Below are 14,977 nucleotides of genomic sequence, written 5' to 3' on the forward strand. Positions count from 1 at the left end.
AGTCAATGATATTCAAGTCACACTCTACATGGAGGTTAATAACAAAGCACTCAAGTCTAAGGTCTAAATGCAAAGCTTTAGATCTGATCTGTAAGGAATCCCCAATGAACAGGTATGCGGATCCTATGCAGACGCAGGAGCAGGTAGATATCGAGACATCCGTACAATCTGGAACGTCAGGCGAGATCGCGGTCGAAAGGCGAAAGATAATATAGAGGCAAACAATCCAAATCAGAAGGCGAGGTTCAAGGTCGAGAGGCAAAAGGGTAGTTCAGAATCCAGGAGAAGTATAGTAAGCAAGGTTGAAATAAGTGTGAGGTGGAGCTCTCTACGAGAAGACTCCATAACGAGCAGTGGGATGCGGGTTTGGATGGTATAAATAGTGCTGCCTGTCGCACAGTAGAGCGTGTGCTGATGGATTAACACGTGCGGCAGTGCTTCTTATTATTATTAACCCGCTGCTGGTATTGGTGAGGTCTCTTATGAGTTGATCTCCGCTGGCTGGCGGTCGTGACATGATGCAAACCCAACATTTTGCATCACTCAGTCAACACCATCCCTGCAGTCAAGCACAGTGGTGGCAGCATTATTTAATAGTTCTGCTTCTCATCGGCAGGGACTGGAAAGCTTATCAAGACTCAAGGTAATGTACAGTAGATGGAGACAAATATTACCTCAGACACCACCGGAAAATGTGCTTTACACCATAAACTGGGACAAAAATTCACATTTTAGAAGGACCATAATCCAAACAACAAAGCCAAAGCTACACTATATTGGCTTAAGAAAAAGTTCATAAATGTCTTTCAGGGGCCCAAAGTCCTGACTTGAATCCTATTGAGAACTGCTGTCCATAAGCGATCCCCAACCACCTTGAACTAAATGCCAAGAATAATGGGCAGGAATTGGGCAAAGCTAGTGTGCTGCCAACGAGTTTCCACCAAATTGAAACTACAAAAAGATCATTTTAAACTAAATTTGCTCACAAATGCATAGGGATTCTTTTCATAGGTCTTGTTTCATTTCTGATTTAAACAAATGTGAAATTAAGCTCCTGGGGATTCATTATACCCATAGTTGTGTAATGATAAGAACCGAATAAGAATGGGAACATTTTAATACAATTTTCTACTGCTATCAGTAAAGACGAAAACAGGCCTGGTTTATATCACATAAACCATAACCAATAAAACACACTGTAGGCTTCTGGTTGCAAGTCCCTGCACAGTGAGATTAATAAAGGCAAGGAGAAATTTAAACAAGGTTTAAGGTGTCCCAGCCAGTGGAACTAATCTCTGGGAATGTAAACAGACTGGACCGTCGACATCGGTTGCGACCATCAGACCAGGGGCAGGTGTGTTAACTCGTTCACCGAGTTTGGAAAGCATTAACGAACATTTCTGTTCCCCACAGTACTGCACGATTCTTAATTATACAGTATTGCAGTTCCGTCGGCTCCTGTTCCAGTTATTTTCAGTTCTCTTGAGTGACAGGCTAATAGACGGTTGCAGTTTCTGGCACATCAAAAGTAGGGGGGGAGCACTTCTGCATCTGTGCGTCTCGGTTTGTTTGCTGCAGAGACAGGATGCTCGGTGCAGCTTTTAACTGTTCAGCTAATCATTGACCGTACTTCGCGAGGCTCCTGTCAATACAGTACGTTAAAACATGTAAGGATTTGAAGTCATCCTGACTAACACAGCACAAACCCTGGAGTCCCGCCAGTACCATCAAACCCCACGCCTATTCTGCTCTCTTGCTTCCTTCAAAAAGTTATTGTATTGCCGAGAAATCCTAATCTGATCACATTTCAGGTTCAGGACAGTATGACTGGTGGTATCAAGGACGAGGAATCAGAGGTACGCTGCGTTAAAGCGAGCTTTCGGGATTGCACTGCGTTTAAGACGTTTGTTGAAGGGTTATAGCTTTCAATTTGAAGTGACCGATTCAAACTGTTTACATACTGTACACTGTGTACACATATCGCTAAATACTTGCTTCTTAACAGGTCTCTAGGTCATCTTGTATTGACATATTTGCGCTTATTACAAGTTACTTATTTGTGGTCGAAACAGCGAGCTTATTAATGCATAATTTCTTAATTGTAACGTTTTATTCATTTTAGACGTTGACGTAATAAACTGCATCAGAAGTAGCCTATTTTTGTCTATTTTCTGACACGGCAAACCTTTGATTTGATTTTTCTGACACGGTCTGGTATTTTTATGCTTCAAGACAACTGCCGTTAATTTTGATATTGGATTCAGAAATCTATGCATTAACGTAACTGGTCTTGTGCTTTCTTTTTATCTTAAAAATGATCATGCCTATTCCCTATATAGGTGAGCTCCGGTAAGACCTGCTTGTTCACTGTTCTGAAAATCAGCTGCAGTTGTTTCAATGTTTAATGTTGGGTTTTTTTGTATACTTGGGTGGTAGATGTTTTTTTTCTGCCATTAAATCATACCGTTTTTCCAAGACGATCTACTTTGGATTTTCTTTTCTTTTTTTCTGGGAGTTTGATCTGGAGTCAAAGTGTTTGTAGATGACCCCTTGTGGTGAGTGCGAGACTCGTAGTTCAGAGGGGTGTGGTGCTGTATTTTATCCACTTAAACCCATCCCAGGCTGAGACGCGCTGCAAACTCATTGCTCTTCTGCAAGTTGTTCGCTTTTGATTTGATTTTTCTGATTCAGTTGTATTTTTCTTCTACATCGGGATTATAGGGATTTCTTCACTCGCCATTCATTAGGAAGCAAGGAAATATCTACAAGCCGAACAACAAGAGCATGGATAACGACAGCATGAACGAAAAAGCGATGCACGACGTTCACACTAAAGAAATCGACCTGGTTAGCCGGGATCCCAAACACTTAAACGACGATGTGGTGAAGGTACGTGGGTGCGCCTGTTACATCCCCGTTAAAGATCTTAAATATTAACTGAGAACCAGGGTTTGTATGTGTGGCGAACAGGTGTTTGTGTTTTAACGTTTTAATGGTCACGGTACTTGGTACATGTGCACTTGTAGAAAGGGAAATGTGACGTTTCAGTATATTAATAAAAAAAGTTTAAGACAACTTTCACCGAAGTTCTGATACAGTATGTTCCATATCTTTGAACTTGTGAAATATTGTGTTTCTTTCTTGTTGGTATGTGAACTATTACGTGCTACGTCTACTAGAGGTCCTGAGGTCCTTTATCCTTGGAATTTCGACGGCTTTTGAAGTTCTATCGAGTGCCCATAAATTAATAAAACAATACATTTAAAAACCCTTTGTGATGTCCCTATAATTATATATATATATTTATTAATTATATATATGCCTATATCCTGCGAGGAGAAACACAGTTTTTGAATTATTTTATCTTTAATGGGGTCAATGCAACCCCTTTGGTATGTCACTGAAACATACATATTTAGGAGGAGCAAATAAATAATCCGTGAGCTGACAAACGATCCAACACTCAAACGTAAATGAGCGCAGCAAGCAGCCGTACATACTGTAGTCGACTCCGAAATCGGACTTTTCAAACCAACCCTGCTTGCACCATGAGCAAACGTTTTCTAAAGTGTACATCCTGCACGTTGAAGGAATGTCATACTGTGAAAATAAACGACTGAAGAATTGGAGTGGTTTGTTTTCTATCGTATTCTGTCGTAGATTAAAGTTGAATTAAAAATATGTATTTATTTCAGTACACCTCAAGCAGAATGGTGTGCATTTGTGTTGCATGTTGAAGAACGGGAATTCTCTGAAAATACTCAGTGGTGTTCTGTCTACTTGCTTTGACATTGGTTGGTGCCCAGTATTTTGTTGACGGACTGGTTAAGTTTAGTGCAGTTTTCCAGTGAAGGGTACTTATTTTAAGAAATTGAATGTGTATTTGACTTTTAAATGGATATGCCAGTTTTACTGTTTTGGACATGCAAATACTCATTTCTTCATTTCTACTCAGTATTCATTTCTTGTCAATTGCATTTTTTTAAATCAGAAAACACATTTATTAATTGAATAAAGACAAAGACAAACTGAATTCCAAGTGGTTAGCACTGCTGTCTTGCAGCGCCTTGACCCTGGGTTCACTTCCGACCTTGGAGTGCTATTTGGTGGAGTTTGTATGTTCTTCCTGTGTTCCCAGATGGGTTTCCTCTGAGTGCTGTGGTTTCCACCCACAGTCCAAAAAATGTAGTGCGAGGTTAATTGGCTTCTTGTGAAAAAATTGGCCCTGGTGTAAGTGTGTGCTTGAGTGTCTGTGTGTCTGCACTTTGATGGACTGGCATCCCGTCCAGAGTGAACAGTGCCTTGTGCCTCTTGCTTGCCAACATAGTCTCTTGCTCCCCTGTGACCCTGAAATGGAAGAAGCAGTTAGAATGGATGGATCGATGAAGTCCAAAAGTAAGAAACGGCACCTGTAGAGGCCCTCGGGCTCACCACGGTTGAATAATTTCAAATAATTAAATTTCAACACTCCAAATCCTCCTTTCAGGTGAATGATTTGAGTTTTAGGACTAGAAAAACAAATAATGAAACATCCGGGACTTCAAGTAAGGTAAATATTTAACACCTGTGCTGAAGCCTAAGGCTGTTTTATGGTGGATCCCATACAGGCTAGAATGTTACTGGAAATAATTGAGCAATCTGCCGTTTTGAAAAGCGTTCCAGCAGATTCATTTTGATATTTACCAAAGGTGTACATATTTCCATGTGTATGAAGAGACTCTGAACAGCTGGAAACTGGAAACTTTTGTGTGCAGCCATGCATAATTTCAATATGTAGTTTAAGCTCTTCAATTATGAGTAAAAAAATAAATTAAATCGCTTACCGTATTTTGAGAAGACGGAACATCGTCTCAGATTCTTAGGACTATAAGTTAGGGTAAAAGGGTAGAAGACAGCTGTGCCATGGAGTACCGGATACAGACATTAAAAATACATAACTGCTCTTATGAAATTAACTCATTGTGGCTAAATGTTTGGAAAATAATACGTTTGGCTTCAGCCTCTGTTTAGAAAAGGACGGTCCATTGAGGATTAATAAAGATACTTTAACTAGGAATGACAACAGCCAAGACTTAGCCATAAAAAGGTTTATTCAGAATTTAAAGTTAGGATAATTTGGTGTAACCCGCTTGGATGAGGGGTAACCTCCTGGCCATCACCCCTGCAGAGTGAGGAGTGACCGAGGGGCAGCTGGCTGCGGAGGTGGAGGAGGGATGCAAGAAGACAAATGGGAGGGAGAGAAGGAGATAATGTGCAGTATTTATGATGTTTAAGTGAGGAGATGACATCATGATTAATTGCAAATTACAAACCGCCTGAGGATGATTGAACTTGACTGTTGTTATCCCTGCCAAACGTTCGTTATAAACTCCATTTTAACGTTGAGGATTGGGAAGAGTGAATCAGTGGAAGTGTGGGTGTTGTCTGGCTGTTCAGCTCCGGGAAACATTTTCTGAGAAAGTAAGCCTTGGAAAGACTATCCAGAGGCAGCAAAGCTTACATTCTTATATGCTTTTCAAGCGTATATAGATGAACAAAAGATAATGGACTCCTGACAGCATTTATGCATATACTGTACCTAATCATCTTCCCAAGAGACAGCTGTGCAACATTCTGCCACTTTTCCTGTGCTGCTGTCGTCAGATAGTAAGGGTTGCACACAGGAGTTGACTCCTGTTGATGGTATCGTTGAGTTACTGTAGTCTCACAGAGGGTCTGTTGTACTCAGGTCAGGAGAAAAGGCTGACTATGCCAAGACCTCAAAGTTGTCTTGAGGTTGTGCCATTGTGCCTAGCCCTGTGTGGTCTTGCATTGTGCTCCTGGAAAACTTTTGGCCTTAGGGACTCAAGTGGCGCAGTGGTTGCCGTTGCTACCTTGCAGTGCCGGACACCTGGTTCAGTTCCTGGGGTACTAGCTGTGTGGAGTTTGTGCCTGTGGGGTTTCCTCCAATAGTAGGTTAATTAGCTTCCATAAAATTGGCCCTGGCATGAGTGTGTGTGCGTCCATGTGTGCCTGGCAATGGACTGGTGTGCCATCCGGGGTGTAACCAAGGCTTCGGGCTACCTTGACCTTGAATTATATAATTGGCTATTGAAAGTGATGTAGTGTGAGCACTTCTTAATACATTGCTGAGTAGTAGGTTTGTCTTCAGTCTGTGCCATCCATCCATTCTGATTTCACTAAATGCACTGTTCGTAGAAGGTTAAAGTGAGCTTGAGCCTACCTTGCCAACACAGGGCACAAGCCAGTACGGTTTCCTAGACAGGATGCCAGTTTGATGCAAAACACAAGCATATACAGTATGGGGGGCCAATGTTGGTTAACGTAGATCGCATGTCTTTAGACAGTGGGAGGAAAACGTAGTACCTGGAGAAAAATCTGAAGAAAAAGGGAAGGGCATGCAAACTGCGCACAGAACCAGGTTTGAAGCCAGGACCCTGGCTGCATTACTCTGGTGCCCTCAATCTGCACCTGACGTTTGAATGGGTTAAAGGAGATTTCTTCCCACATCCTCACACTTCTATTGTCCTACTGCTTGGCTTGAGCAGACACAGCGTGGTGCTCACCACATTGTATCCACGCCCATTTCTTTGGTTTGGTCTGTCAGAGGCGAAATGGCCTCTTGTGTGTGTGTGTGTGTACCCAAAAAGGTATCGAATTGAAATTTAGACTGTTGTGTTGTTAGCGCGCATTGCGCATTAATAAGGAAAGTAAATTTGAAATCCAGCTTCAAACTGATAAAAGGTTTGAAAAGAAAATGACCTGTTATGTGGTTTCAACAGAGCAGGAAGTGTCAGACTTCAATATTTAAATGTTTAAGAGCTTGTTTCACAGAGCAAGATTTTTACTGCTACAGTAGATTTGCTTGCATGAGATAGCATCAGATAGTCTAAAATCAGTGCTATTTGGAGACTGTGTAACTCCCAACAAGGTTGTGTTGGCCTTTGTGACAGAATTAAGAAACCCTGACATAACGTCATTGCAAGTGTCTATTTTAACATTGGCTAACCTGTAATTTGCTGGATGAATTTAGAATAAACACAGTTGGGGAATAGTCAGACCTATACTGTATACCTTGTTGCTTTATTTCAGAATTTACTTTCCTAAATATTTTACATCTGTTTGTCCAAAACCATTAATACTATAATCTGTCATTGTGATGTTATTTTTCTTTCATGCCTATTGAGAGACAGCACCTAAGACTTAACTTGTTTGGCAAAAATAATATTGGTTTAAACCAGTGGTCCTCCTCTAAGGGTCCTGGGATTTTTGGAGGTCATTGCAGACTGTCCTGGTACAGTATATCCTTAGAAACAAGAAATGCTTAGAAACAATTTCTTACATAGTAGCAGTCGTCACCCTAAGTGTATATATTTCAATTATATTTTTGTGTGTATCTAGTGGTCCTTCTTGTGACTGAGTTCTTAAAACGTAAATCCCCAGCCAGAGAATGCTGAGAACCGCTGTCAGACAATTGGAAGAATATCTTGGAGAACTGTAACAAGGAGAAGCTACAGTTCCTTTGAGGGTCATGGTTGTGACCTGTTTTCCTGCGGCTGAGGACACGCGCTAACCTTGAAGGCCCTGTGCACAACATTTCCAGGGCCGCACAACAATTTATGGACACGATAACTTCACTCGACTGTAGAGCGTGCTGGCAAATAAAGATGTGCCGCTCCCAGATGATGCATTCTTTTCGAAGGAATAGTTCCAGTGAATAAGACGCCTTGCTTCCTGAGCCGTTGGATGGTTTCGTTCGTTTGATTCCCTCCCTTTGGTTTGGCGACACGGATTAATCATCGAGCCGTCGCTGTCAACACGGCCAGTGATTCCAAACTCAGACTCTGCTCCGAACTCAGAGCCAGGAGAACTAAGGAAGGAACGTGGAATCTCGAGTACAGTTAACGTTTATCAGAATTTGCTTTCCTAAATATTTTACGTCTGTTTGTCCAAAACCGTTAATACTATAATCTATCATTGTGATGTTATTTTTCTTTCATGCCTATTGAGAGACAGCACCTAAGACTTAAATTGTTTTTAAGTCTATGTACAGTATGTCTTTAATAAAAACATGCATAGCCCTCATACTAATGGGGTATGTGGATTTGAGGGCTGTGTGTGAATAACATATTTTGCCATTATTTCAAATGTCTGTACTGTATTGATTCAGCCAAATTGCATTTGACTGTAATAAACTCTGTATAAAACTACTACAAAAGGAATGTGCAATCATCTGCTTTAAAGACTCGGTAAAAGTGAAGAAGGGGTAGAAGATAATGTGCTGTTATATTGCTGTTTTTTTCATTTTCCATTTTCATTCTACTGTTAAAGATTTAGTTGACATCATTGATAGCATTGATTTTATATGTACAGGATTAAGTGATGTTACTGTTGATTATTTTTAATAGGTCTCCATAAAATTATATTTTTGTCCAGATTTCGCCCAAGATGAACACATTTTGAGCAGCCTCTGCCCCTTTTAATTGTCCATTTGCGATTGTCACTTGCTTTTGTCACATTATAATCTTCAGCATCCCTTTAGCATTTTCAGAAACAAATTTAGCTCTAGAGGGAAAAGTTTGGAAAATCAGCCTTTCCTGTAGGTAAACTGCAGTCTTACCACCGTGCACAGTAGTGCACATGCAGCAGCATGGGAGCACGAGTGTGAGTTCATCTGGGAATGACTCCAGTTCCTCCCCATTTTGTAAACACGCATAAAACATAAAAGGGTAAATAGGCAATTATCCCACTGTATGAAGCAACAGGAGTCTTCACATCCCTTAGTATGGAAAAAAAATAAATATGGGTTTTCTGGAAAGTATTTAGGCACTACCAAAGGTTTGTCTTTTATACTGAAATGCAGTGTGGCCCAGAAGTTATTTCTGGGATGTGTTGAGACCACTCCTGAAACTCAGACATTTTCATCTTGACACTTGATTTTTTTAAGTAAAAATATACCACATGCTCTCGCATAGTTATTCGGCTGGGCTCCGGGACATTAATGAAGGGGATTTAAACCAAAGTATATTTCTTTATACTTTAACTCTACCCTATTTTATTTGAAATGTAAAAATAAAAAGCATGTACAGTATGTTAACAGGAGTCACTGTTTGCAAAGTGAAGTTAAAAATTAGGTAGATGCAGGCAGATGAACTTTCCCACAGAACATTATATCATTGCTAGGACATTAAAACTGTTCTCATCACAAAGGTGCTTGGAGTTCATTTGCAAATGACCTAAACATCCAGCCATCCATTTATCTTCTATCTTTTTTATCCAGTACGGGGTTGTGGTAGGACCTGGGCAACCAACGAGCATAAGACAGGATACACCCTGCACGCCAGGCACACAGACACACACCCACACGAGGCCCAGTTTTCCCAGAAACCAATTATCCCACCAGCATGGCTTTGGACTGTGGGAGGAAACTGGAGGAAACCCACATGGACAGTACAGGGAGAACATACAACGTCCACACAGATAGCAACACAGGAGTCCAGCAGTGCTAAACACTAGGCCACTATGCAGTCCTGTGACCTAAACATTTAAATATGTATATTTATTTTCAACATACAAATTATAACAAAAGGTTACAAAATATCTTTGACACTTCCTCAGTAATTGTTGTAGCTAATTACAACAATTATTTAAATTAACAAAATAACCGCACATTGTAACACCTTTTTATATTCTCAGTTCTCTGGACACAGAGTCTGATGAGCGTACTGAAATGAAAAGTGTAACACAAGCGTGAAGGGACAGTGTGTGTCCAGGACTGACTGCAACATTACATTGTACACATGCCTACCATTCCACTTCAGATGTTTTTGAAGCACAATAAGTAGCTAACGCGATGAAGGCCAGAACTCTCCAGCCCTGCCACTTCCGAGCTGTTGCTCTGTTCGGAGGCCCTTGGAAGAGAACATATACTGTAAAATCAATCAAAAGGTCCCCATGTTGTCCACCATACATATCAAGATATGTGCCTGGTGTTCAGAGTCTTCTTTCAGTGGAAACGGTGCCAACCTTTTACTCAATTACCTGAGAAGGGAAAGACAGTGATAATTAGACATCTTTAGGATCAGCTTGTACAGGAATTTAACTCTATTTTACAATGTCAATTCATTTTTAATGTATTGCAATCCAGCTACCTTTTCTTGGGTATAAAGATAGCTAAATAGTTATGACGCTAGATGCGGATGAAGTGTGTTTTTTTTTGTTAATGTCAAACGTCAAAATGCTCTGCATAATTCATTGCTTTTCTTTTAAAGAAAAGCTTGGAGTGTATCCAAAGATGGATTATATGAAACAACCACATAATATAGATATTACTGTTGTCAGTTTCCCTCTCATTTGAGATGAATTCTACCAAGATTGTGTTTGTTTAAGCTAATTCATTCCGAAAAATACTTTATGTGAAGCCATCCAATTGAAAATAATGTGGGTTATAACAATATTCATCTTTGTCTTATGAAGTGGTAGGGATAAGATAGTCAAGAAGAGGTTATAGCTGCTTCTCAATTGTTGAAGATATAGGGTAGCAGTGAAAGTACACATCAGTATTAAACATTCATCTGTGTTAATTGTGAATCTTTTCTGTGTCTAATATTCCTGCTGGATATGTCTAATAAGGCAGGGATGTGGTTCTTTCTACCTATAGTAAATCTGAAGTGGCAGAAAAGAAAAGACTTTAGAGCTAGTTTTCTGTGCTACTATTGAGAAACACAACTTGGAACATTGAAAGGGCATCAGGCCTTCGCCACATCATTATGGTTCAGCTGTGAAAGCACAAGTTTTATTTGATCAAATTCTGAAACAGACGAGCAGCTTGAAACATTTGAAATGCTCATTTTAACAGTCAGCTTGTAAACCAACTTTACACCATTTTAACACTTGGCTTTGATATGAGGCTAAGTTTGTATTTCACGAGAGTGCACCCTGCCCCATTTCTTTACTCAATTTCACACATGCGCCAAAAACAAACAAGTGGAGGCCATTTGACCCAAGTGGCGCATTAGAAACTTAGTAGCTTATTGATCCACGAACCTACAGTAACTGTGCCATTCCTCTTGAATAGCTTGGACAAGCATGTGCCTGTTCACTGGTTTCTGAGTTCCATATGCACACCTCCCGGAACATGATCATTGCACCTCCGTGCAGTCAGGTTGTCATGTGTCTCTACAACAGGAGTTTTGTAGCAACTGAAGACTCTTGACTAGATCATCACACTTAGACCCGCCCATCAATATGTCACCAGATTTGTGTCTACAGTACCTCTTTCTGCATGTCTGCATCACACTTGCCGATGCCCATTTGAGTGGTATGCTCAAAACCTTGGTTCCTCTGCTTAAGTATTCACCTGAGGTATTTATTCCAGCCTCCAACATATCATGACATACAGTAAAGGCTTTATTCTATCAATAATTAGGGCATAATGGCTCCTTTCTTGAATTTCACCGGGTTAAATCATCTCATCACCTGTTTGGTGTTCTGTCTCTGACAAATGTGGTGCAAAAACATGCTCTTAAAAATACACAGCCACATTTATTTGATTCTCTGCATGCGTTTGAGCCATTTTATTTTTTAAATTGACTTTTTGTCTTAGGTTGTAAAAGGAAGTCCCGGGAGCAGAATATAATCGCTGCTACATTTGTGAAAATGTGCTTCATATCAATAGTTTCCTTTGCAATAATAAGAGATATATACTGTAAGCAGTTTTGTTAAAGTAAATGTCTGCAAAAGACAGCAGATGTAACAGTGTGGTGACAGGCTGTCTACTGTGTAAGAAATTCTGATTGTTGATTTGTTTAAAGCTTGACTCTTAGGTTGTCTTTCTAGCCCAGCAGAAAGCTCCCATGAGTCAATGTCGTCCACTCGTCTGAAGCTCATTTAATCGAAGGGGGACAGTCTGTGACAAGTGCTCAAACGATGCATTCTCTTTCCCGACTCAGGTCGATTTTGAGGACGTGATCGCGGAACCCGAGGGCACCCACAGCTTCGACGGCATCTGGAAGGCCAGCTTTACCACCTTCACCGTGACCAAGTACTGGTGTTACCGCCTTCTCACCGCCCTGGTGGGCATCCCCCTGGCCCTCATCTGGGGCTTGTTCTTCGCCATCCTGTCCTTCCTCCACATATGGGCGGTGGTGCCTTGCGTCAAGAGCTACCTGATCGAGATCCAGTGCATCAGCAGGGTCTACTCCATCTGCATCCACACGTTCTGCGACCCCCTGTTCGAAGCTATGGGCAAGGTCTTCAGCGGTGTGCGGGTGTCCATGACCAAGGAGGTGTAAAAGAAAGAGGGACCAGAAACACACAAGAGCCGAGGTTCCATGGCTGGTCGGACACCAGCGCTCTGCTGCCTACAAGCTCACAGTTGCTCTCCAGCAACAGTTTAATGAACACTGACACAGGAAAAGAAAAAAAAAGCCTTGCTTAGATTTTTTTTTTACTCTATTGTTTATCACTCCAGGACTGAGCTCTCCTTTTTTGGTAGTCTGCCTTAGGAGGCTACGCCATTTTTTTTTACTCTCTCATTCCATCGTTGTACAACGCATAAAGTACTGTTCACTGTTTAGTAACTGTAAAACGTACAGAGGCCTGGCAGAAGTTAAGCTCCTTTAGTACGCAGCGCAAGCTTGCACAGTGGGAACGGTGGCTTTGGATTATGCCTCAACAGCAGAGTGTTCTCTCAAATTGGCAGCTTTGAAGAGAATGTTCTTTTTGCCACCCTGCTGCCCAGTGTGCTGCATGCTGCTAGTTTTATTCATTGTGGTGATAGTATATAGAAACGCAGCCAACAAAATAACACATGATTAGGAGCCAGATCAATCTTGCATAGTTTGTTTCATTGCCTCTTTGATTCCTAGTAAAGCTTTTCATGATGTTTGAAAGCATAAAGGCAATGTTTTCTTTCACAAGTAACACTTAGTCTATGTACCCACTGCTAGGAATTAGATGTTGAAAACTTGTTATGCTGAAATGGTGGTGATTTTATATAAGAAGCAATGTCTCTAGTAAGCACGTGTCACTAAAATATTAGACAGATTTTATTGGCTCTACACTGAGGAGAGAATTGAATAACCCTCTGCGTGTTTCAGTTCACTTTCTTGAGCCTTAAAATTACAGAAGAAAAATCTTGAAGTTATACAATGTATTTTATGTATGTAGTCAAAAAAGATAATTAACAGTTCCTCTTTTTCACAACTTCTGAAGTTTACTGTATAGTGCACACTGGTGAGGAGAATCTGTTATATGTTAAAAAGAGTTTTAGTTGAATTTCCTTCACTGTTTAAAATGATGACAAGATTCCAACTGATGACAGCTGCTCACTTTGGTGTCATATATGTCTATCTGCTGTCTGTGAAGATGCAGTATTCACCTAGAAAGTTAATATTTTTGATATGTAATGGAATTTCCCTTTCCCTGCTTTTATTGTACAATCTGATATCATGCCAAAGACAATAAAATACAAACATTAACAACAAATCCTTTGGTTTATGTGGGCTTTTTTATGGAGTTTACAATGAAGGTTCAGGAAGGAAGATAGCACTGAACAAGGAGGCAGATAAGAGAGACTACCAAGAGGCCAATGGCACCTTTTAAAAGAGCTTTTATGGGATGGACTGATCAAAGTGTGCACGTGACCACAATTTCCCAGCACTCCTCAGATCTGGCCTCTATGGCAGGAGGACAAGAAGGAAGCCATTACTGAAAAAAATGATATTGTAAACATGTGGCAAAATGTTTTGCGGTTTGACTAAAATAGACGTTTTTGGCCTAAATGGAAATCCAAGACAGCACATCACCCAAAGAACTCCATCGTACTGTGAAGCACAGTGGTGGCAGTGTCATGTTACTGGGATGTATCTCATCAGCAGGGACTGGGGCACTTGGCAGGACAGAAGGGAAAATGAATGGTTTAAAATACAGAAAAGACCATGAGGAAAACCCTGCTGCCCTCTGCCAGAAAGCTGAAACTGGGACAGAAGTTCACGTTTCAGCATGACAACGACCCCTAAATCAGCCACCGCTTAACTGGAGAGGCTAAGGAACAAAAAAGGTAAATGTCCTTGAGTAGCCCAGTCAGAACCTCAATCGAAAATTTGTGGCATGATGTGAAGATTGCTAGCCTTCAACACTTTCCAAGGCTTGACAGAGTTTGAACAGTTTTGTGTAGAAGAATGGTCAAATATTGCAACGTGCAATGTGCAGATACCTACTGTACAGTACAACATATTCATCCCTGTAATTGCTGTCAAAGGTGCTTCCACTAACCTAAGAGGGTGGAAATTTATCCAATGGTGACGTTACACTGCAGGTGCTGCCGAGCTTTGCTGAAAAAGGCTGACAGGCCAAAACCTAAGTGCAGGACTTCGTACATCTCCAGATTACTCTCGAGAGCTGACTAGGCAGCAAGACTGAAGCACCTGGTGCAGAGAAGCAAGCAGGTGGAGGCCTTGAAAATAGTGGCCTGCACTAGACCGCCACTGTAGTAAACTAATGCTTGCAGTTGAAAGAGGTACGTAGTGTTAGTGGTCTCACAGCTCTAGGGAGCTACATGTCAGAGCGTCAGTCTAGCAGAGAATCAAGCCTGAGGTAGGCAGAACAATCAGGCGCTTGAGTGTTGGATTGGCTGCCTGATTGAAAAGTTGAAGGGGGAACAATGAGATGGCCCGAGCACGTTCTCGCGTGGCCGGTGAACGGACGACTGCTTGTGGGAATGTTCTGTGTTCCCATGGCAACTCCGGCCTGCGAACTCCCAGAGGATGTAACAGATGATATTTCAGTTTTGTATGACAAAACAGTTTTTGTATGACTACAGTTGTGTGCTTTGTGAACCTAATATAAACCGTTTTATCAAATCACTCAATATTTTGTTAAGTAGAGACATATTTAACCAGAAGAGCAAAAGACTGAGAAGGCTGTGATTTCCAGTTAACTGTGTTGTCTGTAGCTATATGTCTAAGACATAAAC

General features: G+C 41.0%; 1 protein-coding gene across 1 annotated transcript; it reads left to right on the forward strand.

Annotated features, from left to right (window-relative positions):
• The first annotated feature begins 1,576 nt into the window (after nt 1-1,576).
• Nucleotides 1,577-13,488, forward strand: cav1 (caveolin 1). The gene is made up of 3 exons (XM_088922943.1): nt 1,577-1,856; nt 2,722-2,889; nt 11,952-13,488. The coding sequence occupies exons 1-3, from the start codon at nt 1,824-1,826 to the stop codon at nt 12,291-12,293; spliced, it is 543 nt and encodes a 180-aa protein (XP_088779069.1). The 5' UTR covers nt 1,577-1,823; the 3' UTR covers nt 12,294-13,488.
• The last annotated feature ends 1,489 nt before the right edge of the window (nt 13,489-14,977 follow it).

Source organism: Atractosteus spatula, chromosome 8 (genome assembly GCF_055471065.1).
Source record: "Atractosteus spatula isolate fAtrSpa1 chromosome 8, fAtrSpa1.hap1, whole genome shotgun sequence".
NCBI lineage: Eukaryota > Metazoa > Chordata > Actinopteri > Semionotiformes > Lepisosteidae > Atractosteus > Atractosteus spatula.